General features: G+C 37.7%; 5 protein-coding genes and 1 long non-coding RNA gene across 10 annotated transcripts in view; 4 read left to right on the forward strand and 2 right to left on the reverse strand.

Annotated features, from left to right (window-relative positions):
- The first annotated feature begins 655 nt into the window (after window positions 1-655).
- On the forward strand, window positions 656-1,385 carry LOC139787533 (histone H3). Its single transcript, XM_071726692.1, has one exon. The coding sequence runs from the start codon at window positions 735-737 to the stop codon at window positions 1,143-1,145; it is 411 nt and encodes a 136-aa protein (XP_071582793.1). The 5' UTR covers window positions 656-734; the 3' UTR covers window positions 1,146-1,385.
- A 1,394-nt stretch (window positions 1,386-2,779) lies between these two features.
- On the reverse strand, window positions 2,780-3,366 carry LOC139787535 (histone H4). Its single transcript, XM_071726694.1, has one exon. It carries the CDS (start codon window positions 3,145-3,147, stop codon window positions 2,836-2,838), a length of 312 nt encoding a protein of 103 aa, XP_071582795.1. The 5' UTR covers window positions 3,148-3,366; the 3' UTR covers window positions 2,780-2,835.
- A 1,138-nt stretch (window positions 3,367-4,504) lies between these two features.
- On the forward strand, window positions 4,505-4,948 carry LOC139787534 (histone H2B-like). The gene has a single exon (XM_071726693.1). The coding sequence runs from the start codon at window positions 4,549-4,551 to the stop codon at window positions 4,918-4,920; it is 372 nt and encodes a 123-aa protein (XP_071582794.1). The 5' UTR covers window positions 4,505-4,548; the 3' UTR covers window positions 4,921-4,948.
- Window positions 4,949-5,857: 909 nt separating this feature from the next.
- U4-u6-60k (U4-U6 small nuclear riboprotein factor 60K) lies at window positions 5,858-9,765 on the forward strand. 3 transcript variants are annotated; one of them, XM_071726684.1, is made up of 5 exons: window positions 5,858-6,097; window positions 6,282-6,851; window positions 6,954-7,331; window positions 8,212-8,425; window positions 8,503-9,765. In XM_071726684.1, exons 2-5 carry the CDS (start codon window positions 6,326-6,328, stop codon window positions 8,954-8,956), a joined length of 1,572 nt encoding a protein of 523 aa, XP_071582785.1. In that variant the 5' UTR covers window positions 5,858-6,097; window positions 6,282-6,325; the 3' UTR covers window positions 8,957-9,765. The 3 variants fall into 3 exon arrangements, with proteins under 3 accessions (XP_071582785.1, XP_071582788.1, XP_071582786.1); XM_071726687.1 differs by having other exon boundaries at window positions 5,883-5,956; XM_071726685.1 differs by lacking the exon at window positions 5,858-6,097 and adding an exon at window positions 6,119-6,181.
- Window positions 9,692-21,631, reverse strand: part of P5cs (Delta[1]-pyrroline-5-carboxylate synthase) — a 47,961-nt gene continuing 36,021 nt past the window's right edge. Inside the window, exons 1-6 of one of the 3 annotated variants that reach the window (XM_071726682.1) lie at window positions 17,956-18,445; window positions 15,139-15,472; window positions 12,342-12,977; window positions 11,309-12,126; window positions 10,514-10,804; window positions 9,692-10,281 (exon numbers count right to left, since the gene is read on the reverse strand). In XM_071726682.1, the coding sequence (XP_071582783.1) occupies window positions 10,114-10,281; window positions 10,514-10,804; window positions 11,309-12,126; window positions 12,342-12,977; window positions 15,139-15,472; window positions 17,956-18,051 (2,343 nt within the window). In that variant the 5' untranslated portion in view covers window positions 18,052-18,445 and the 3' untranslated portion in view covers window positions 9,692-10,113. Of the gene's footprint in view, window positions 10,282-10,513; window positions 10,805-11,308; window positions 12,127-12,341; window positions 12,990-15,138; window positions 15,473-17,955; window positions 18,446-21,631 lie in introns of those variants that run through there. The other 2 variants (XM_071726681.1, XM_071726683.1) reach the window with 2 other exon arrangements.
- On the forward strand, window positions 16,532-17,970 carry LOC139787537 (uncharacterized). Its single transcript, XR_011722654.1, has 3 exons — window positions 16,532-16,832; window positions 17,124-17,203; window positions 17,511-17,970. It is a non-coding gene; the product is annotated as an uncharacterized lncRNA (long non-coding RNA).

A 21,631-nucleotide genomic window follows, 5' to 3' on the forward strand; every position in this document is an offset into this window, starting at 1 on the left:
AATGTACTAAAAGTTTAAAATTGTATAATGACAAATGGTAAGGGGTCATGTGTGTGTATGTTTCTAGTTCTTAAGATACAATGTTTACAAAAAGTCATATTGAAACTTTTTATAAAAATAATAAACTTTATAAACTCTGTTTTCTCTAAATTTATAACAATGAAGACACTTCTTTATCTCTAAGGTACAGGTCTATATATTAGAGCATTTTGTTAGGATTTTCATTTTATTTAGAAAAGACAAGTAAATATAAATTACATAGTTTTTCGTTTTTTTTTCCTGCATGTTCTCTTCGTGTTGATGCAGTACATTGGAAGTGATTTTCTTTAATTTGTCTAATGTATAATATTTATCCTAAATTTATCGCTTTCGCTATTATAATGAAATACTTAAGGCAGGAAAGCAATACATTTTTATATCCTCGCACATCAAACGTTACGCGAGGGATACTTTTTAGAAATATGTTGCGAGGCCGGGCCGCCGAGGAGAACAGACGAACAGTGTCTACGTGTCTGCCGTGCGCGTACTGCGCAGTGCGCACTGCGCAGTGCGCGTCGCAGTTGTGGCTGCCCCCACCACTGGTGCGCCGACCAATCGCCGTCGAGCCCACTCCCCTCCCCATTCGACTCCACTCGAGATCTATAAAAGCGCTTGCGGAAAGCGTTACCGCGCATTTTCCTACTGACCATCGTTCAGGAAGGTTATCTCGCTCGTAGATCAGAAATTGAGGGAATATGGCACGTACGAAGCAAACTGCACGCAAGTCCACCGGAGGCAAGGCTCCCCGAAAACAACTGGCAACTAAAGCGGCTCGTAAGAGCGCGCCTGCCACAGGCGGAGTGAAGAAGCCTCATCGTTATAGGCCTGGAACAGTGGCTCTTCGTGAGATTCGTCGCTATCAGAAGAGTACCGAATTGCTGATTCGTAAGCTGCCGTTTCAGCGTCTCGTGCGTGAGATCGCTCAAGACTTCAAGACGGATCTTCGCTTCCAAAGCTCGGCTGTTATGGCGTTGCAGGAGGCCAGCGAGGCTTATCTCGTTGGTCTATTCGAAGACACTAATCTCTGCGCTATTCACGCCAAGCGAGTCACCATCATGCCTAAAGATATTCAATTAGCGCGTCGTATCCGTGGAGAACGTGCTTAATTAAAGAAGAAAGAAACGGCCCTTTTTAGGGCCACTAATTTTTCATACAAAGGATCATTTTCTTTCGCTTTCATGTTTCCCATATTTTACGATAAGTTCTTTTGTAATATTTTAAAACAATTTTGTTAATCTTTGTTAGGATATTTGCATTAATAGTTATATTTTTAATGCTATACGTATATAAGCAATTGTGATTTAAAATATTAAAGTAACTGGCACTCTAGATCGATTCTTATACAATCGTAATTGTACTTTTTTACTTTCCTTTTTATTTCCTTTTTTATTTTACTTTTTACTAAAATTAACCTTGATATTTTGCAAGAAATGCCATAATATATTAATGATTGAACGAACTCGAAGTCAGAAAATCAATCATGATTGTCACTGTTGAATTCAATTTTTGATGAATTCAGTTTCAATTTTTTTATTAAAGATTATATTTACTAATTATATCTCAAACAGATTTCTCAAAAGATAAATCATTCTTCAACAACTTGATTCTCTACTGAACTAACATTAATAATGTATAGGTCTCGCATCACACATCACATGATTGTGAGAGTAAAATTATTTATGAAAATGCAGTTTTAGGAACAGTTTCAGGGGAACATTTATTAAAAATTCTTATATTAAATACCAATAATTATATTTTTAGATGTATAATTTTCTATATACGATGCAACTTTACGCGCCGCATATTACACGAACGGCTGCTTTATTTATATGTACGCACGTTTGCTCCTAACCTCCATAACCTCAAAAACTGTCACATATTCTTCGTCTTTTAACTATTCATTTTGTAATATTTTATTCACATTTAATGGAAGTTTTATCGATAGTTTTGTGTAAATTATATATTTATAGCAGTCTACCAATCGTAACATTACGTGTATATATTATATATATGTATACCTATACCAAATAGTTGTAAGTTCAAGTATGCAAAGAATGAAATAAAAAATATATTCATATTATTTATTTACAATACACTAACATTTCTTAATGCTATTAACAGCAATAAAATAATTGTTCTGGAAGATTAATAAGAGAGAATGAAGTCTTTAAATTGCACAAATGTACACTCAACTAACAATAAGAGCACAGAATATAAATAGTACTTTTTAAAATTGCATGATTTTCTTTGACACATTATTAAATCTATTGAAACTTTTATTAATTGACATTTTTATATTGAATATTTAAGGTAAATGTACCAATGCCGGGACACTTAAGACCTGTCTGGATACCTTTATTATTTTAGTTTTTAAATAAGTATAACGCGAATTAAAATCGAAGATAAAAATATAATACAAGAAAAATATTCTCATCTTTGATTCTTTAATTTTAATTTATTTTTTTGATAATTTAAGTAAGGACTAAAATAGTAAAATGATAAAAATTCCAGACATAGGTAGGTACGTGTCCAGGTATTGGTACTCAAGCAGTGGTAAGAGTGTAGTGTATCGCACATATTAGATATTTAAATATCTTTTTACTAACTTCAATTTTTAAAATGTTTTTATGATTGTATTTTTTTATAATTACATATTTTATAATATATCAATAGACGACTTATTTTTAAGTGCATATAAGTAAGAGTATAACGAACAGAAATTGTCCAAACGTTTGAAACATTTGTGGCCCTGAAAAGGGCCGATTTATTAGTTGGATAGAAGCCAGCGCTCTTCCCTTAACCACCGAAGCCGTACAGAGTTCTGCCTTGACGTTTCAGGGCGTATACGACGTCCATGGCAGTCACGGTCTTCCTTTTCGCGTGCTCGGTGTAGGTGACAGCATCGCGAATAACGTTTTCGAGGAAGACCTTCAACACGCCACGAGTTTCTTCGTAGATCAAACCGGAGATACGCTTGACACCGCCACGTCGCGCCAACCGACGGATAGCCGGTTTGGTGATACCCTGGATGTTATCGCGAAGAACCTTCCTGTGACGCTTCGCTCCTCCTTTTCCCAATCCCTTTCCTCCCTTACCGCGACCAGTCATCTTCGACTCTTATGACAACAACGAGCAGCTGACGCAAGAACAAACCAAGTGACGACGAAAACGGCTGCGGCGATCACTTTTATAGTGTAGCCAGTCAGCCTCTCCCCTCCACGTCGACATCAACCAATCAGAACGCACGTCTGGTTTCTCGAGAAATTACATACTCCTCATACATAAAAAATATTATACACTGCTAACTGCTTTTCATCAGTTGTTCATTCAACCGCTCAATATGCAACGTAAAGAATATATTACATATTTCTGTACCTTAGAGGTAAAGAATCGTAATAATCTCCATTATAAGAAATTAAAATAAAACGGGATTTTTAAGGTTTGTTATTTCTATGAAAATTCCCAATACGACTTTTTCTAAACATTTGTATCTTAAAAACTAGTAATAATGGACACAAGATGCTTCACTGTTATATAATTAAAATTCCTGTATATTGAAAAAAATATATCAACTCTAATTTTGATAAAAACTGGAGATACAACTCTTTTACTAAGATGCAGATTTATGCTTGATTTCGATAGATATTGCGATTATGGAGGAAAACTATAGATTATGAGAAGGAATATTTACTTACGTGATAATCAAATGTAATATTATTCAATGGCATACAAACTGAATCTGCCTCTAACAATAAGTATTGTGTACAAATCTTCCCAACGTCAACGGTTGTTTTTTTAAAGGGCTATTCAGCGTCAGCCGACGTTCTGCAAAAATGTTACTCAACAAGGAAATCTCGTGAATTCGAAAATTCAGATTTCTTAAAACTTTACGAACATGTAGAGGGACGAGGGGAAGGATTAAACTATTTAGATGAATTTAGAAATAGTTGTGGCCCAAAAATAGTATGAAGAGGTGAAACCATCCTTCATATGTAGAACGGTGAAATTTTTTAACTTCTTAATGCACCGAATATTGTCCTTTATATTACTTGTTAGATTTGACAATTAAATTATTATTTAAATTGTATTAAGTAGTAGCATGCTGATAATAGCAACGCTACTACTTTTTCTTATAAAATCTGTCGGACAAAATGTGCAATTGGCCACCGTCTAATAATAAAGTTAGATTCATATTTTAATCATGAAATATTAATAAATGAAATTTAAAAGAATGGAGTTTCATTAAAGAAGTTAAAAAAGATAACTTTATATCGAAACCGAAAGAGCGAGGGAGCGAGAAGTAATGTGAATCCTACTCGAGCGCAAGCGCAAGCGTCGACCAATAGCGTTCCGGCAAAGCAGGAGTGAGAGCTCCTCGTCTGTGATTGGTGCATCCTTGTTGACACGTTTCACTATATAAACACGGTTTTCGAGCAACCGCACTCATTCGATCCTCGAGTTCGCTACGGTGTATTCGACGTACGAAGACTTTTTTTAAAAAGATTGACCATGCCACCAAAGGCTAGCGGCAAAGCGGTGAAAAAAGCCGGAAAGGCTCAGAAGAACATCAGCAAGACCGACAAGAAAAGGAAGAAGAAGAGGAAGGAGAGCTACGCGATCTACATTTACAAGGTGTTGAAGCAAGTTCATCCCGACACTGGAATCTCCAGCAAGGCTATGAGCATTATGAACAGCTTTGTTAACGACGTTTTCGAGCGCATTGCCGCCGAGGCGTCGCGACTGGCTCATTACAATAAGCGCTCTACGATCACGTCTCGGGAGATCCAAACTGCCGTAAGGCTTCTTCTACCTGGCGAGTTGGCGAAGCACGCCGTTAGTGAAGGAACAAAGGCGGTCACCAAGTACACGAGCTCAAAGTGAATTATCACTAAAGAAACGGCCCTTTTCAGGGCCACCCATTATTTCGTAACATTGGATATTCTCTTGGTTGGAAAAATTTTCTAAGTATTATTTATCTTATATCTAATTTTTCTGTAAAAGCAAGGCGTTCAATTTCTTTATCAGGAGGTCGATTGTACCTCTTGAAACGAGGTAAAAATTACAAAAATGAGATTCACTTAATTCACTATGAGTAACTACTCATATGATTTAATTTGTCGAAATTTAGTAGTTTCTTATTGTAATTTTCTTCTCTTTTAAGATCGATGCCCAGAAATTAATGCAGGCAACGGGTTTATTTGTCATTCCCAGTATTTTTATTTACTTTCAAAATCCGTGTTTCAATCTTTTGTTCAGTATGTAAACATTGAGGGCACTAGAAATGACATTCGTGGATTCATAAAACAATTGCCACGAAAAAGTTGAATACAGGCTAATACATATTGATGCTGGTTGAAAATTTCTTATACATATGTATATTTAAAAATTTCTCATCCATAATGATGATATTAAATTTCTTAGGTCATAGTAGCAATCTGACTTATGGACTCGATTTAATATTTTTAAACATTTGATATTAAATTATAAAAATATTTAATCTAACTGGTAAAAAAGGCAAGAACCAATCATATTAAAGAATGAGCGTTTATCGTTGCTTTTTCCGCTGAATGCACCCATTATCGACCCAGTCAGTGTCAGGTTATTACTATGACCCAGCAAAATAATCACTATACATATTTTTATGCATACTTTAGATAAAATATTTAAAAGGATATGAATTAATTTACATACAGGACTATTGATTTGAAGTATTGTTATTTACATTAAGAGACAATTTAATTTTAGTATTATTTTCTTTAAGGTTTTAAGATATTAATAAAATAATTTAATAAAGCAGTGATACTACAAATGCATTTTTACATTATTCTTGTAATTATTTTGTTTGGTGTAAAGGTTTGGTAAGGTTGTAGCTAAATGCAAATTGCAGAGTTTGCAGACGCATGCGGACCATGCTAGTGTGAGTAGTGTGATTGAATATCGCTCAAACGATATGCAAACGTTTGAAAAACGCATATTGCGATACTTTTTAAAATACGTGTAAATACTAAGTATTGCAAGCAACTACGAACTTATTCGTTAAATTTTAATCACATGTAACGTAAGTATTATCGGTAATAAAATATGCGCCAGATTAGGTTAGATTTTTGCCAAGGCTTTTTGATGCCTCTGTGATAATATTCTGGTCGGTATCTTTTGGCTTTTTCTCGATATTTCATTGCTTGTAAATTTGAAATCGTAAATTTGTTTTAATAATCATAATAATCTGTATAATATATTTGTAGCCAAATAAATCGGAGGAATTGCCGATAATTCATAACCTCTTAAAATGTCCGACGACGAGGATTTGGTTTACGTGAAGAAACAGAAAACTGTACATTATGGCTCTTTGGAGGAGGCAGAACGTGCACGACTTGCAGCTGCCATCGAAACTGCAGATGAAGAAAACGATATCACAAATTCGAACGATGTCGCTAATGTTTCTGCCTCAGGGGGAAATGTACATATCTCAAACGAGTATATGGAGCTCGAGGACGAAATGTCCAAAGATCGGCAGGCACTATTGGAAGAATTCGAACGTAGGAAAAAGGCCAGACAAATTAATGTTTCTACAGACGACTCTGAAGTAAAGAAACACTTGAGACAGTTGGGTGAGCCAATTTGTCTATTTGGAGAAGGTCCAGCAGATAGAAGAACAAGATTAAGAGAATTATTAGCCAGCGTGGGGGAGGACGCTATTAAAAAGAAACACGAAGAGGAAGAAAAACCATCTCACACAATCGAGAAGGATACGGAGTCAACTTGGTACCATGAGGGCCCAGATTCTCTGCAAATTGGACGGTCATGGATAGCAAGTGAGTCATAATTATACAATTTAACCCTTATAAAAAATCTAAATGTTCAAATTTTTATTATTTCTGTACTGTAAGTGTTATCTAACTTGTATATATTTACAGCGTATTCATTGCCTAGAGCAAAGGCACGGTTGGATAAGGCAAGGCAAGATCTACTATTGCCAGCTGCAACTCGAACAGCGAAAAGACAAGAACTTTTGAAGAAGTTGCAAGCATTAACCATTTATTGCTCTCAAATCGGTGACAGGAGACCCATTTCCTTTTGCCAGTTCAGCCCTAATTCACAAATCCTTGCTACAGCTTCATGGTCGGGCTTATGCAAGTTATGGTCTGTACCCGACTGTACTTTGTTGCGCACTTTACAAGGACACAATTGTAATGTTGGCTGTATTGTTTTTCATCCAAAAGCTACGATAACCGAAGATGTGGTAGGTGATAATGCTGGACAAACTTGCGTGCTGGCATCTTGTGCGGCAGATGGTATGCATATTATTATAGTAATTATAGTATATAGTAGTAGTGCTATAGCGGATGCGATTAAGTCTCTAGGTCTAAGAAGTTTCTCTGTGACTCTCCACTGGTTTTTTAGATTAAATTGTCAGTCCTAGCTCAATGTTATGCATCAGGCTTATGAAATTGTTCATCCTCTTCTAATTCCTTGGGCTCAAGGTAGTCTCAGGTACCTTTTGCAAACAAATGTAGGACAGCAACATAGGATATGTAAGCTGTCCCCACTTTCTTTCTCATATGTCTTTTCATACCTGTCTCTCAATAAATCCGAGTGTAAATGAATCTTAAGGGTCACATGTCTTATGAAAAGACTGATTCCAATCATCATCATCAGTTTGTCTTTTTTCGTTGTCAGTTCTTTCGTTGGTGACATCCTATGTCACAATAATTCTGCGCATTTAAGGATCGTTCAGCTTGAAGAACCGTATGTCAATCTTGGTAGTAATACCATTTTATATAATGATAGGGCACCTATGAATTTCATTCCCCAAATTTCGCCCTTCTGCATACCTAATGGTGTAGAACTTTTTCCTCTTTTCCTCGAGGTACGATCTTCAATTAAATTTGCTGTCTAAGTAGACTCCTAAACATTTTATCGAATTGGTTTTTCTCATTGGTATGTACATTTTCCTCAGAGCTTCAAAGGCTCGATGAGTTCAGATTTGTATTTTTTGATGAAGATCTCATGGCCGTAGTTTTTGATTAACCGCCAAGTCTTTGGCCTTACATTAGTTTTATATAATTCTCAAAGCTTTATGCATTAGTTCCTTGATAGTTGAAATGCATATTATTATAAATTACACGAAATTATATGATAATGTTATTTGATTGCACCTAAATTTTATAATAGGTACTGTGAAACTGTGGAGCGGTGGCAATGGCGAAGAACCATTAGCGGAAGTGGAGGGACATGAACCTCACAGAGTTTCCAGGATAGCTTTTCATCCATCTGGACGATTTCTCGGCACATGTTGTTACGACGCATCTTGGCGATTATGGGATTTGGAGCAACAAGCTGAAGTACTTCACCAAGAGGGTCATGCTAGAGCAGTACACTGTATTAGGTATATTTTCTCGCATATATTACTTATTTAATTTATATATTGATCTATTTTAATTATGTATTTACACATTTATTTAGTTTCCAATGCGACGGAAGCGTTTGCGCCACAGGTGGTCACGATTCTTTCGGCAGAGTATGGGACTTGCGTACCGGTAGATGCATAATGTTTATGGAGGGTCATCTAATGTCCATTTTCGGTATCGATTTCTCGCCAAACGGTTTTCACATAGCGACGGCGAGCGAGGATAACGCTTGCAAGATATGGGACTTGCGAAAGAGAACCTGCATATACACGATACCAGCGCATACCAATTTGCTCTCCGACGTCAAGTATCAGAGAACAGAAGGGCAATACGTGGTTACCGCATCTTATGATAATACAGCCAAAATTTGGTCCAACAAGACATGGCAGCCTCTCAAGATGCTACCTGGCCACGATGGAAAAGTCATGTCCGTTGATGTGTCGCCCGATAATAAATTTATTGCAACTAGTTCGTACGACAGAACTTTTAAGTTATGGGCCCCAGAATGAAAGACGAGAGAATATTCCTTCCTATGCTAGAAATACTATAAAAATTTATCTTCTTAGCATTTTTTATATAATATTGCATAAAATATTTATGTGGAAGCATCTGATTTGTTCATAATATAATTGCAATTTTGTGGAAGTTGCCATATTAATTTCATATTATAATCATGTAATTTTGTATGACAAATTTTTTTATAAAAATTCATACATCTGAAAATATGTAACATGTTTTTCGTTTATATTGGAAATGTATTTTTTGTTCTCTGAGAGAAATATGTCTTCCGTGAAATGGGTTTTATAATCGGATATAAACTTTTGACGTTATTTATAACTAGGGCAGCTGCCTGTTCAATAGCGCACTGCTGTTGTGCTGACGTTTATATTCAACAAAGAGTCACAAACGCGTTAACTGCAGGATCCAAACTCTCGTGCCTAGGTTTGTTGAGTGCAATTTCAGAATGAGTATCGAAAGAGGAAGACTTCACTACTGTTACGTTATTAACAAACTTTCGAAATTTTGAGAACGACAATACATCCTTCAGAACTTCTATGAATCTTGTATCGTTCTACTGACAGAGAGAATCACTATTTAAGATGTAATTTAGCTTTTTCCATTTTCAGTTGTGTTCAAGTGTCTCTTGATATTACGTACGGAATATATTTTTGCGTATTAAGAAAAATATTTATTATTTTGGGATTATATGATAAAAAAATGGGTGACATACTCTAAGCGTATAATAATTTATAATATATTAATTTATTAATATCTCATTGTTAGATTATCGAAAATTATATCTTTATGAATCTGGTAATTACAATTGTTCTAAATGGTATCACAGCTATTATATAGCTATGACGTCGAGCTATTCCTATTCCATAAACGCGAAAATTTCCTATTTTATAAATATTTTCGTTGTCAATAAATTATACCGATATAGTTACGATTTTAAATTTTGATTCGGTACATATACAATATCAAAAGTGATTAGATAAGATAGTATTTTATTTAATTTATTTGTAGTCTATTATGCCTGAGTTTGTTTCGATTTATATCTCCCGATATCCGATATGTATCGTGTTTTTCTTTTAAAGAAGCTCATTCGTAGTATTTTATGAACGATTCTAGCCATCCCGAGATCACAAAGTTCGAAGTAATCGATTCACGCTGATTCTGTGAGAGGTAAAGATTGATGAAGCCAAGTTCTGGTGCCTCCTTCAGCAAAATCCGCGGCCGCGTGTCCATCGCCTTTCAAAATCCATTTCGTCGTTAATAGCCCATCCACTCCTACCGGACCACGTGCGTGGATACGTGTTGTGGAAATACCGACCTTCGAAAAAGAATCATATATTTATATCTCCCGATAATAATTTTATATGCATATTAGTGGAAAATTATTTTATCTATAATTTTTAAGTTACGGACATTTATTATTTTGTAAACTTTGTAAGGACATACGTTACAATTGGACATGCTGTTCCAAGTGATTTTATAATATAAATAAAACGAGTTTTTTTTTTCGTTTTCCAACGAGAATACTAGTTTTGTCTCGAGGGTCTTACCTCCGCTCCAAGACCGAATCTGTAGCCGTCTGCAAATCTGGTGCTGGCGTTATGGAAGACACACGCACTGTCTACCTCTCTCTGGAAATGCGCCGCTGTGCTGGTATCCTCGCTGACAATAACATCGGTATGGCTGCTACCGTATTGATGAATGTGGCTGATGGCATCGTCGACGTCCGAAACGACTTCTACGGTGCATTCGAGTGTGCCGTATTCGGTTCGCATGCTTTTCGCGGCGGGCGGACCGAAGGTCAATAACTCTCTTAGCTTTGGACCGGAATTGATTTTCACCTGGAAAATATTCTTTTGTTATACATCCGGAAGTAATAAAATTAATGTTATGAACCATAAAGCTTTGATTATGATCAGAAAGAGTTTTAATAAATGATCGGAATGAGAGAGTAATACTGAAACATTAAATTAACGTATAGAAAATTTTCTTCCGTTTATACTCTAAGAAAAGATGTAGAAAAAGCCAATCTTTTTTTATTCCGTCTCAAAGGAGCCAATATATACGTTTTAGCGTAACTTGAGTACAAACTTCCGACATTTTGTGAAATCCCGGTGAAAAGTTCTTGATGAAAGTTTTGCTCACGAGCGCGAAGTACACAAAATACTGCAGCGCGACACGAAACAAGAAACTGAGAAGAAATAGTTTTTTAAATTCTTAATCCTTTGAATTTCTCGGAGCTACTACCGGCGCGGTGGATCCTTTGATCCTCTTAAAAAAAACTGATTTCAAAAAATAAAAAACTAATATGATATATAGGATTCAAGCGGAGAAAGCTAACTCACCCCTTCTTTCTTCAGCATGCTGCACACGTCACTAAAGAAGCTGCAGCTCATAAGGCTTTCGTGTATCAGTAACGTCTCCATAGCGTTGCACGCAGCGGGATAATCGCACTTGGAGTCTCTGATGATTTTCATGGCCTTCGCAATATCCGCGTCTTTGTCGATATAAACGTGACAGATACCCTCGGCATGTCCTAAGACGGGTATATGTTTAGACTGTTCTTGGATCGTGCGGACCAACTCCGAGCTACCGCGAGGAATGATGAGATCTATATGTTTTTCCATTGAGAGAAGATCGCCCACATCCTCCCTCGTGGACACGAGCGAAATAGCGTTCGACGCGCCGAACTTTTCCAACGCCTCCTTCACGAGAACCATCAGATACTTGTTGCTGTTAGCGGCTTCTTTGCCACCCTTCAGGAGAAGCCCGTTAGCGCTGGACATGGCCAGGGCGGCTACCTGAGGCAGGCTATCCGGCCTGGATTCGAAGATCACCAGCAATACCCCGATGGGCACCGTTATCTGCTCCAATTCCAGACCATCGGCCAATCTGGTCCTACGGACCACGCGGCCTACGTTGTTCAACGAATCGTCCGCGATTTGACGCAGACCGGAACTCAAAGACTTGAGCTTCGCCGGCGTTAGAGATAGACGCGATAGCAGGACCTGCGCCAGATTATTCTTACTCGCGTCCTCCAAATCCAACGCATTCGCCGCGAAAATCTCTGATTGTCTGGACTCGAGTAAACCCGCGAGAATTTTGATGCACTCGGCTCGTTCCTCCGGGCTTAACGCCTGTAGCTTTCTACAGCCGACGCGGGCTGAAATTTTATTTGCATTCGTGCAAATATAATTATCTATATAAATATCAAAGTAGCAGAATAAACTTTAGCTTAATGTGATGAGCGTTCCGCTTTTAATCGATCTTATCTCGTGATTGTTATATATCTTTGCTTATATTTGCGTATGTATACTATAAGATTCTTAAAAAAAAAAAACAATCTTGAAGTCTTAAAGTCAGAAGTTAAAATATTACCATTTTCGGCGACCACCTCGATAGGAGTGGACGAGCCGGCAGCCTGCGTGAACAACGTTCCAATCTTTCTGCCCGACATGATGCTCTTAATAGCCTTTTCCTGGGTGCCGTTGCAAATAACCACCGCAACGCCACGATCCATTGCCCAGAGAGCGGCGTTGACCTTCGCGTCCATGCCGCCTGTGCCTACCTTCGACTTCTGTCCGAACTTGATGGTACCCCTCAGGTCGGAGCTGAAGGTGTGCAGCATCCTCGCGCCGTCCTGCCAAGGTGGAAGATTGTAGATCCCGTCAACATCGCTCATGAGGATCAGCAAGTCCGCTTGGACCTCAGCCGCTAGCATGGCTGCCAGGGAGTCGTTGTCCTTGATGGATATTCCTCGTCTGCCGCCACCGCCGGCGACTTCCTCGTCGACGTCCGGTGGCGGAGACACCGCGTCGTTCGTGTTGATGATCGGCACGATGTTCAGACTGATCAGTTCGCTCAGCGTGCTAAAGAGATTCTTTCGCGTCTCTTCGTTGTAAAAGTCGGGCTTGGTCACCAGCACCTGCGCGATTTTGACCCCATACTGGGCGAACATCGCGTCGTAGAGAGACATGAGACCTGATTGACCCACTGCGGCGGCTGCTCTAGGTTCTAACATAGTTCCTGCATTAATATCAAGGATATGTTATCCAATGTTTTTTCTCTTCGAAAAAATAGTAGTAGTGCTAAGGACAAAGAATCCTATAGCACAACTTGGTAATTTTTGGAATAATTAAAAATAACTTTTGAGGAACGCTAAAACGAAAGAGAACAAACGTAAGAAAACAAACGGACAATTGGCAAGACATTGAAGAAAATTGCTCTCGAACGTGCGCATCGATCGAAAGATGCACTCGACAAGATTCACAGGACAAATAGAATCCCACAGGAATTCAACGTCGGACAGTTGTGTTAGATCAATATATATATATATATATATATATATATATATATATATATATATATATATATATATAGAGAGAGAGAGAGAGAGAGAGAGAGAGAGAGAGAGAGAGAGAGAGAGAGACACACACACAGACTGGACATTGTAGACTTGGCAGGCTGCCCAGACAGATATTTGAAACTACCATCGAAACGTTAACACCTTTCGCTTGGGTATTCTTACAGACAGTTGAATTTATGGACGATCGACTTGTTTCTTCTTTCTGGAATCTTCAAATGGTTATTTATCATCTCGAGAAAGAAGCTCGTTAACTCTCTTCGCAACGGCTTGACAGTGCAATTTATTGAAGAAACTTCTTACTATTTTCCACTGTACATTTCAAATAATACGCGTATCATTTTTCTTTAGTAGCTCTGTAATTCTTTAATAACTGGATGGATATTAAAATGTATAACCCAAGGTTGATTCGCTCGCCTGTCTCGTAAAAATATTAATATCCCGCCATTCCCGCCTGTGAATTGTTTATGCTATATTGTCTCTGCTCTCCACACACGTATACCGTACTAAATCAATGAATCGTTAGCGAGGAATAGCCTTGATTGCAATACCAATAATAGAGCATTTCTATCACGTACATCAGCGGAGAGGAAATTCGTTACTGAGGAAGTTATTGTCTTCCTGAGGATCGATGCATATTAAATGCTCCCATGAAATATTCGTTTTTATACGAGAATAATAATGCAACGAATAAATTATTATTCGTGCCAACAGCCAATTAAGTTTTGTTAGCTGCTTCAAATTAATATTTTCTTTATAAACAAATCTTTTTAACGTCAGAAAATTTATTTCAAAGTTAACACATTTTATGTAATAGGTATAATTTATTCTATCTAGGGACATACGATACCATCATCATATTATGTAATGCTCTTTGAGATAGCCATTTTGTAATAACAACATTACGTCTCGTAACATATGCAAAATGATCATCCTATTTCATGCAAGCCATACACTGACGATTACACGTGCTTTAAAATAATGTGTGTAATAATGCTACCTACATATATAAACTCGGAGTGAAAATTACATTGATAAAATAAATACTGCATTTTTCCAACCTCATTATCATTCCTTTGTACACATGGACTCACGGTATATACTCTTAATGATAATTATGAGAACATTATTGATTAGAGGCGCTATTCGACCGGTCTCTCACAAAGGGGAATAACGTAAACTACAAGATTATCGCATTCCGGTCTCAATTATGCTAATGGCAATTCATCCGTGTATACGTATGTACGAAATTCGCCTCTTATCATCGGTGCATGAAAATATTAATTAAAGCGGACGTCTGTCGAGTGCGTCGCAACCTAGATATTGTGCCTGATGGACAAACGTGTGTGCAGGAGAACATGAAATTGGCACGGTATACTCCTGCGGCAATTACCGCGCCCAACATTGGCGTTTTAGTGGCTTATCTCAGGAAGAGTAAAGCGAAGGTTTATTACTTATGAAACAGGTCAACTTAATTGAACTTGAGAACTTATGATCAAAACCTTTGAGCATGTAAAATTGTCGCGGCTAGGTAGACTGCATTCTTACGAGATTACGATACAAATCATCAACGTCAAATTGTCGAGATAAAATTGAAAAGAATATCGGAGAGGTATATTAATATCTCGATAACAAAATTAATTTTTATACAAGCGGGAAATTTGTCAGTATAATTTCTCACTATTGTCATAAAATATAATGTTAAATAACTAATTATCTTAGTAATTATTTGATTAATTATTCCATAATCAGACCAGAGGAATAGTTGCCAAAGCATAACGTAAAAATTGAATTTAGAATGAAGAAGGATACCTGCGTGTTCCCGCGTGTGATCCGTGGGGCTCAGGGTCTCTCTCATCGACATGGACATTAAAAGCTCCTGGGTGAGCTTCTGCTTGCCAAAGGCGACCGCCCCGCTAGTGACCATGATGCATTCACGTCCGTCGATCTGGCATTCGGCTACCTGCTCCACGATAGAAGCCAGACGTCCAAGAGCCAGGCCGTGCTCGTCCTCCCTCGTTATAACGGCGCTGCCGAGTTTGATGACCAGTCGACGGGCGTATTTCAATTCGCTGCGCTCCGTAAAGGTCTGTTGCCTTCGTGGTCTCTCCGACGTTTGTAGCTCCCTTCGCGACACGCCATTACTCTTGAAAAGTTTTTCATGATAAATAAATGGGATAAAGTCGCGGTGAGAGAAAACAGCTGTAAGCAAGAAAGAGAGGGAAAGAGACACGGGATAAAGTCTTGAATAAATTATCGTTTCAATGGGAGAAAAGGTTAGGGTTAGGTTAGGTTTACCATATTAATCGTTGCCTAACAAATGTAAGTACGATGTTATTGCATGCTTACACTGCACTCTGTAGTCTGTAGGTTCATGCAGCAAAGAAGTCTAGCATTGGAAAGTTTGGAGTCTTCATCAAAGAAATTATGAAGTTATAACGATGTAAGACTAACAATAAGTATAACAGTGGAGATTAGCGAGAATGGAGAGGAAAAGGAGCCGGATTATGCTTAGATTATATTCATTTGAGTATACTTACGCGGTATATCTAATAAAGTTTGCAAGAATATTTAAAGTTAAATTACGTCTGTAAGCAAAGCTGATTTTTTTCCCCGTAATCGTTGAATTAGTCAAAGTACAAGGCGCGTGGTATTTTCCAAAGTGTTATTTAAGCATAAAGATTATCATTTGTCTTATCTTTATGTGTGGCGTTGTTACTGATTCATCATTTTTACTACGTTTAATAAAATATTTATCGTTAACGTCTGCAATTGCGGGCCCAATGCGCGATATATAAAACAAGTTTTATTTAAATCTTTCCTAAATTTTTATCTATATATCTTATTTTACAATCATGAACAAATGTTGATTAATCAAAAAACTAATCCAGCTTAATTAAGATGCTTAATTAAGATGCATATCGATATTTTCTCTCATTGCATACTGATAGTGATTTATTGAGTTAGTGAAAAATAATTTCATATTAATAAATTATCTAAGGAACTTTATATAGGAAATGATAATGTATCAGATGTTTACAATCTGTCTGTGTGATTTTCCATATCTTATTTTCTCACTGTAAACTTGATAACACACGTGGCAGTTATAATACACTCAAATTAACAAGGAATGCGATACATGAGGTCTCATATACCTCCCACGTTCAAACGTACGTCTTCTTGATACAAAAACCAACACAATTGTTTGTGACATAAACGTAAATTTTGCAACCGCAGTAGGGATGTTCCCCGTTATGCGATTACCAATTGCGCGTTACAAATCATATTATAATCCGCTTATCTTTGCGTTCTATTTTTTTTTATGTATCAGTTCCTGGCTGTAATTACTCGAGACAGAGAGACAAGTGCAATTTTTCACAAGTATGCGTGGTGTGGAATTTATCGGTACGTAATTTTGTTGCGGAAATATTGATAAGCACACCTGGCATTATTTTGATGCGAAAGATATTTTTATTACATAATGATGCACACAAAAGAAGAATTACGTACGTACGATAAATCCAGAAATAATATAACGTTGTATTTAGTTATATATGCATACGCGTAGGTAAATGAACCACTAATAAATCTCGTAATTATACTGACTCTATTAAGAAATTTATTAATTATAATTTATATAATGCACGCACACTAGCGATTGATTAAAACAATAATTTTATTTATTACGTTTCCAGAGAATAATATTTATGATATAACAATAATATTTGTCTTAGCTTTATTATATTATTATTGATATTATTATCTCCTTCATTTTATTATTTACTCCTTTTTTTTAGCTCATAACAAACGCTCTTATCGTTATAAAATGATCACGACCGAGATGTAGAATTGTAAATGGATAATGAATATTTTAGCGGTAAGTCTCGAATTTTTGATCCTTTTTTTTTACCTTTTTCGTTTTTCATATATTTATAATAAATCAGTTTTGTCCTCTATCCGATATATACTAGTATTTTATATAAATGTCATCCGACTTGTATACGCATTCGATGTCTATCCAACATCTATAATATGCGTTATCGCTGCAGCGCGTCATGCGCTACACGGCTACATTATCACGATCTAACTTGAGTACACGAAACACTTGTAACAGTACGAGCGTATCGATACCCCCTGTAAACTGTGCCAGTTATCGACAAAATCGGTCATTTTTCGACTTGCAGGTTTGTATGGACGTTCGACGATAGTGGACGAGCAAATACGTTCATTTCCCAGGAGGCCTGCAAGGTTTCGTCGACGGACAATCTGTTGCACCGCATGTTCGTATCGGTGGTACGATGTAATGGAACTCGTTGCACGCGTCGCGTCGGTCCACGCTGTACTCTTCTTAACACCATTTCGAAACCACCTCGGCATTGTATGCTTCACGGGCTTGGAAAGACGATATATTGGGTGTACCGGCGTAGCTTTAAAACGCGCGCGATCTATATGGGAAGTCTCTGAGTCAAGACCCCGTAAATATACTCATGTAAAACCACGTTATCACAGTTTCTCGAATTTATGGCCGGTCGCGTTGCTACAATAGTACAATGTTATCTCGAGTACTCCTTCCGCTAACAAATAATTATGATAAATAAGTACGAAGTCATACATAATAATACCACGTACTGTTAACTGCGGCAAGAGTGGTCCCAACGACGAGGTCAGTCTTCGTGGCTTATTACCGAGCCGGGCGGACCTCGTTAGTAGCAGAATTGAGTACATTGCGGGTTCCCCGGTATCTTCTTTGAAGCACGATTAATTCAGCCCGTCTCCCTCTTTCTCTTTCTATTAATTCTCAAATAGTTCCGGGATCGGAAGTTGTCGTTCGAAAAACTTGCGCCCGAAAAATTACAATCTAACGACTATCTATTGTCTATATAACATCGAGTAGAGTGATCTGACTTGTTTGCCGATTCTGCCGGGTTGGTAGAAAAAACAGAGGGGAAAACAAAAGAAACGAATAAAAAGAGACGGATCGCGCGCGAGATGAGAGAGGAGAGACGAGGCTGATATCGTACCTCGTCTCCGAGGTAGAGCGGCCGCAGCGATGGTCAACGACACACTACTGCTTTCTACACGAAATCACTTCGAAAGACGTCGTTATCGCGGCCAGATTAGAGACGCATCGAGTGAACGCGAAGCATGTCAGGGAGAAAGTCCAGAGGGAGGCATCTCTTCCGTCGGGGATACCGATCCGGGCGACGCGCGACGTCGCGCACGTCACGCCCGATCGTTTTTCCGAGCGTTTCCCAATCGCCAGGGTTCCAGGGTTACGCAAAGTCCGAGTTAATACGGACGAGAATCGTCTTTGTGCGATCCGCGTCGTCAGCGAACTTCGACCCCGAAGATTGCGAATCGAGCAAACAGCGCTGCTGATAACGTACCCATTCTTTTTCGACTTTGCGTCACAGCGTACGAGCGAGTCGATCTACATCCGATAAAGCTGATCGAATACTGCATCGACGAAATAGCGTTTCAAGCGCGCATTACGCAACGTGCACAATTCAATATTTACCTATACGTGTGCTTACTGCCCTATTTTTATACAAATGCGATAGTAAACGAAACATTGTTGATCATGACGTAAAATCTGAAACGATCTAAAGCGATACCTACGCGTGTATGTATATGTGCATGCATGAAGAGACCTAAGTGTTTAAGCATATATCACTACTACTTGTGTTTTCCAAGGTTCTTATCGGATTTATAACTTACCACGTGTCATTACATCATACAAAACGTGATAGATATTATATTTTACTTTATATACAATATGTACTTGTGCATGCACACAATTTATCAAAATTCCTTTCGATTGGCGACACGTAAAATCCAAGCCACGTTTCTCTTACGAAATGCCATGATTCTACTAGACGTTACTAGAATATTCTTGCAAATAAATTTCGCTCGTTTATGGTTTCCGTAGAGGCGTAGAACAAACATGAATATCACGGAGAAAGAATTTCCCTCGTGGGAAAATCAACTGTAGAGCAACGAAAAAAGAAAAATAGAAAAGATAAATTTAAAACATTTTTCAAATAAAAATATATTTCCATTTCGATACGTTTAGAGTCCCTCATATGTAAACTAATAACGCATGATGCATTTCCTTTAGCAAATATATAAGCGGTGTCCCACAAATTATCACATGTGTGAGTGAATTATTCTTATTGTTCTATCAACAAAGTTAATAATGTCAGCGTAACGTTGGTTAATCATATCAAATTAATTATTCGCTCAAATTACCTGTGCGTAAACAGAAACACATAATTCATTATACGTATGTAAATGGCGTGGAAATTATTGTAAAAGCGATCCATCAGCGAAACGAATTCGTTGATGAAGAGACCTGTCAGCAAAAAGGGTGACAAGCAAATAATCGAAATTCATCCTTCTTGCTCCTACTTTTAACTTATAAATAATCCTCTTTAGGATCTCCTGTCGCGCGCGAGCGGCTTACAAGCTGAATGAAAGCTTATACAAAAGTATACAATAGGAATACTTCACAACGCTGTCCGAGTTCGATAAAATCCCTTTAACCACGTTCTTTCTCGTATAATGCATAATTCTTGAATAAACTACTAGCCGCTTTAGCTTATATTTATTAACCAGGTTCGCTCTAACAGCTTTAATGAACAAACTTGCGTTTTGCGCGGATAGCGCAAGACGCCTCTAGTAGGTACATTACAAATGCTCTTGATCGCAGATTTATTACGCAACGAATAAATCGAGATATATTAAGATGATTGTAATGATTTGGCCAATCAAAGTAGAATTTTTTTGGCGTAGATTTATATATTAATTATATATCTTTCTTATAGAGAAAGCAGCGAAGTACGCTTGTTTACAGTGCAATCCACGCATGTGTATCTGGCAGTTAATTTCGATAAATCTACGCTAGATTATAAATCATATGACATAATATGTCCTACTGCACGCCAATATCGGCATCCAGTACGTCCTTCTCATTATCAAACGTATTGTATGCGCGGAACTATCTGCTCGTTATTGTCAGCGATCTGTCGCGATTGATAGGGAAGTGTTTGAATGCCTTCGATGGTTTACTTGGTGTCGATTTGTCTGTTATATGTACGCCAATCCCTATTGTACATTTTATCTATTAGCTTTCATATTCGCAGCTTGTAAACCACTCGTGACGGAGGAGCCTAAAGAGGATTATTTATTAGTTAGAAACAAACGCAACAAAGGATGACTTTTGATTATCTGCTTGTCAGTTATTCATCTTTTCATCGATAGATCTGTCTCGTTGATAAATCATTTTTATGATTTTTATGATTTCGCGAGCCATGAATTATGTGCTTCTGTATTATGAATTGCGAAGATCCAGAGCTGTCTAAACGTTATAAATTACCGCGGCTAAGAGATAAGAGGATAATATAATTTTATATCCCATTTTGGATGTGGGTCATATGGGATATAAATTCTGTACAAATCCGTTTATAACGATGTATCAAAAAGTTGATAGAAAGCAGACCGCGTTGGTTTACATTTTTTGTTATAAATATTCCGTATTTTTAAAGTGATAAAACTTTGGTGACATTTGAATATGTAAATATAAGTGTGTTTCATAGAGTTTTTGATAGCAGCACACCGTTCTTAGTGGAGCTTTTAGAAAGTTTTTACAATGCAAGGTACTTGAAAGTATAATCCTTTATCTCGTGTATCATTTATAAAGTTAGAAATTCTATGACATCCACGTTCTCCCGGAATCAGATAACGTGAGAGAAGCAGATTCAGCTTTAACAGAATCTCAATTTAAATATCAGATGTTTGATCCTATTGTCTGCTGACGATTAAAAGGTCGTGTGAAAAAGAATAGTCTTTAATTAAATTTTGTATTCTGAGTCTGCTTTAAAACGGGGAGAGGTACGGTACGTCTCTTCATATAAGCGTCCTTGATTCTGGCACGATCTGTGAATCGTTTATTTTATACGTTTCGCAATAAAGATAACGTACTTATTTAAGTTCCCATCGCGCCGAGTAATTAAAGCTCCCAGATAAGAAAGCCCGGTGCAACTCCAACACGAGGCGTAGCCGTTTCCGAGTAACCTTACCGAATTGAGTTTACCGCTGTTAAACCACGGCGCAACACATCGACGCGAAAAATCGAACAAAACACAAGCCGAAGAGAAAAAACGATTGAACGAGCGTGAGGTTAACGACATCCGACAAGAAGTTTCTGCAGCCGCGGAATCATATCGCGCGGCTGAAGAGCGAGAAAGAGAGAGGAGAAAAGAGAGAGAGAGAGAGAGGGGGGGGGGACAGGTATCAAGCGTATCAA

This window comes from Temnothorax nylanderi, unplaced genomic scaffold (assembly GCF_030848795.1).
Source record: "Temnothorax nylanderi isolate EJ_2023f unplaced genomic scaffold, tnyl_v1.0 TNYL_tig0010_pilon, whole genome shotgun sequence".
Taxonomy (NCBI): Eukaryota; Metazoa; Arthropoda; class Insecta; order Hymenoptera; family Formicidae; genus Temnothorax; species Temnothorax nylanderi.

Excerpts from the sequence above, each read along its gene's own strand:
- LOC139787533 (XM_071726692.1), top strand. The coding sequence starts at position 735 with ATGGCACGTACGAAGCAAACTGCACGCAAGTCCACCGGAGGCAAGGCT.
- LOC139787535 (XM_071726694.1), bottom strand. The coding sequence starts at position 3,147 with ATGACTGGTCGCGGTAAGGGAGGAAAGGGATTGGGAAAAGGAGGAGCG.
- LOC139787534 (XM_071726693.1), top strand. The coding sequence starts at position 4,549 with ATGCCACCAAAGGCTAGCGGCAAAGCGGTGAAAAAAGCCGGAAAGGCT.
- U4-u6-60k (XM_071726684.1), top strand. The coding sequence starts at position 6,326 with ATGTCCGACGACGAGGATTTGGTTTACGTGAAGAAACAGAAAACTGTA. Across the intron at positions 7,332-8,211 it reads GGCATCTTGTGCGGCAGATG|GTACTGTGAAACTGTGGAGC; the intron begins GTATGCATATTA and ends ATTTTATAATAG. Across the intron at positions 8,426-8,502 it reads AGAGCAGTACACTGTATTAG|TTTCCAATGCGACGGAAGCG; the intron begins GTATATTTTCTC and ends ACATTTATTTAG.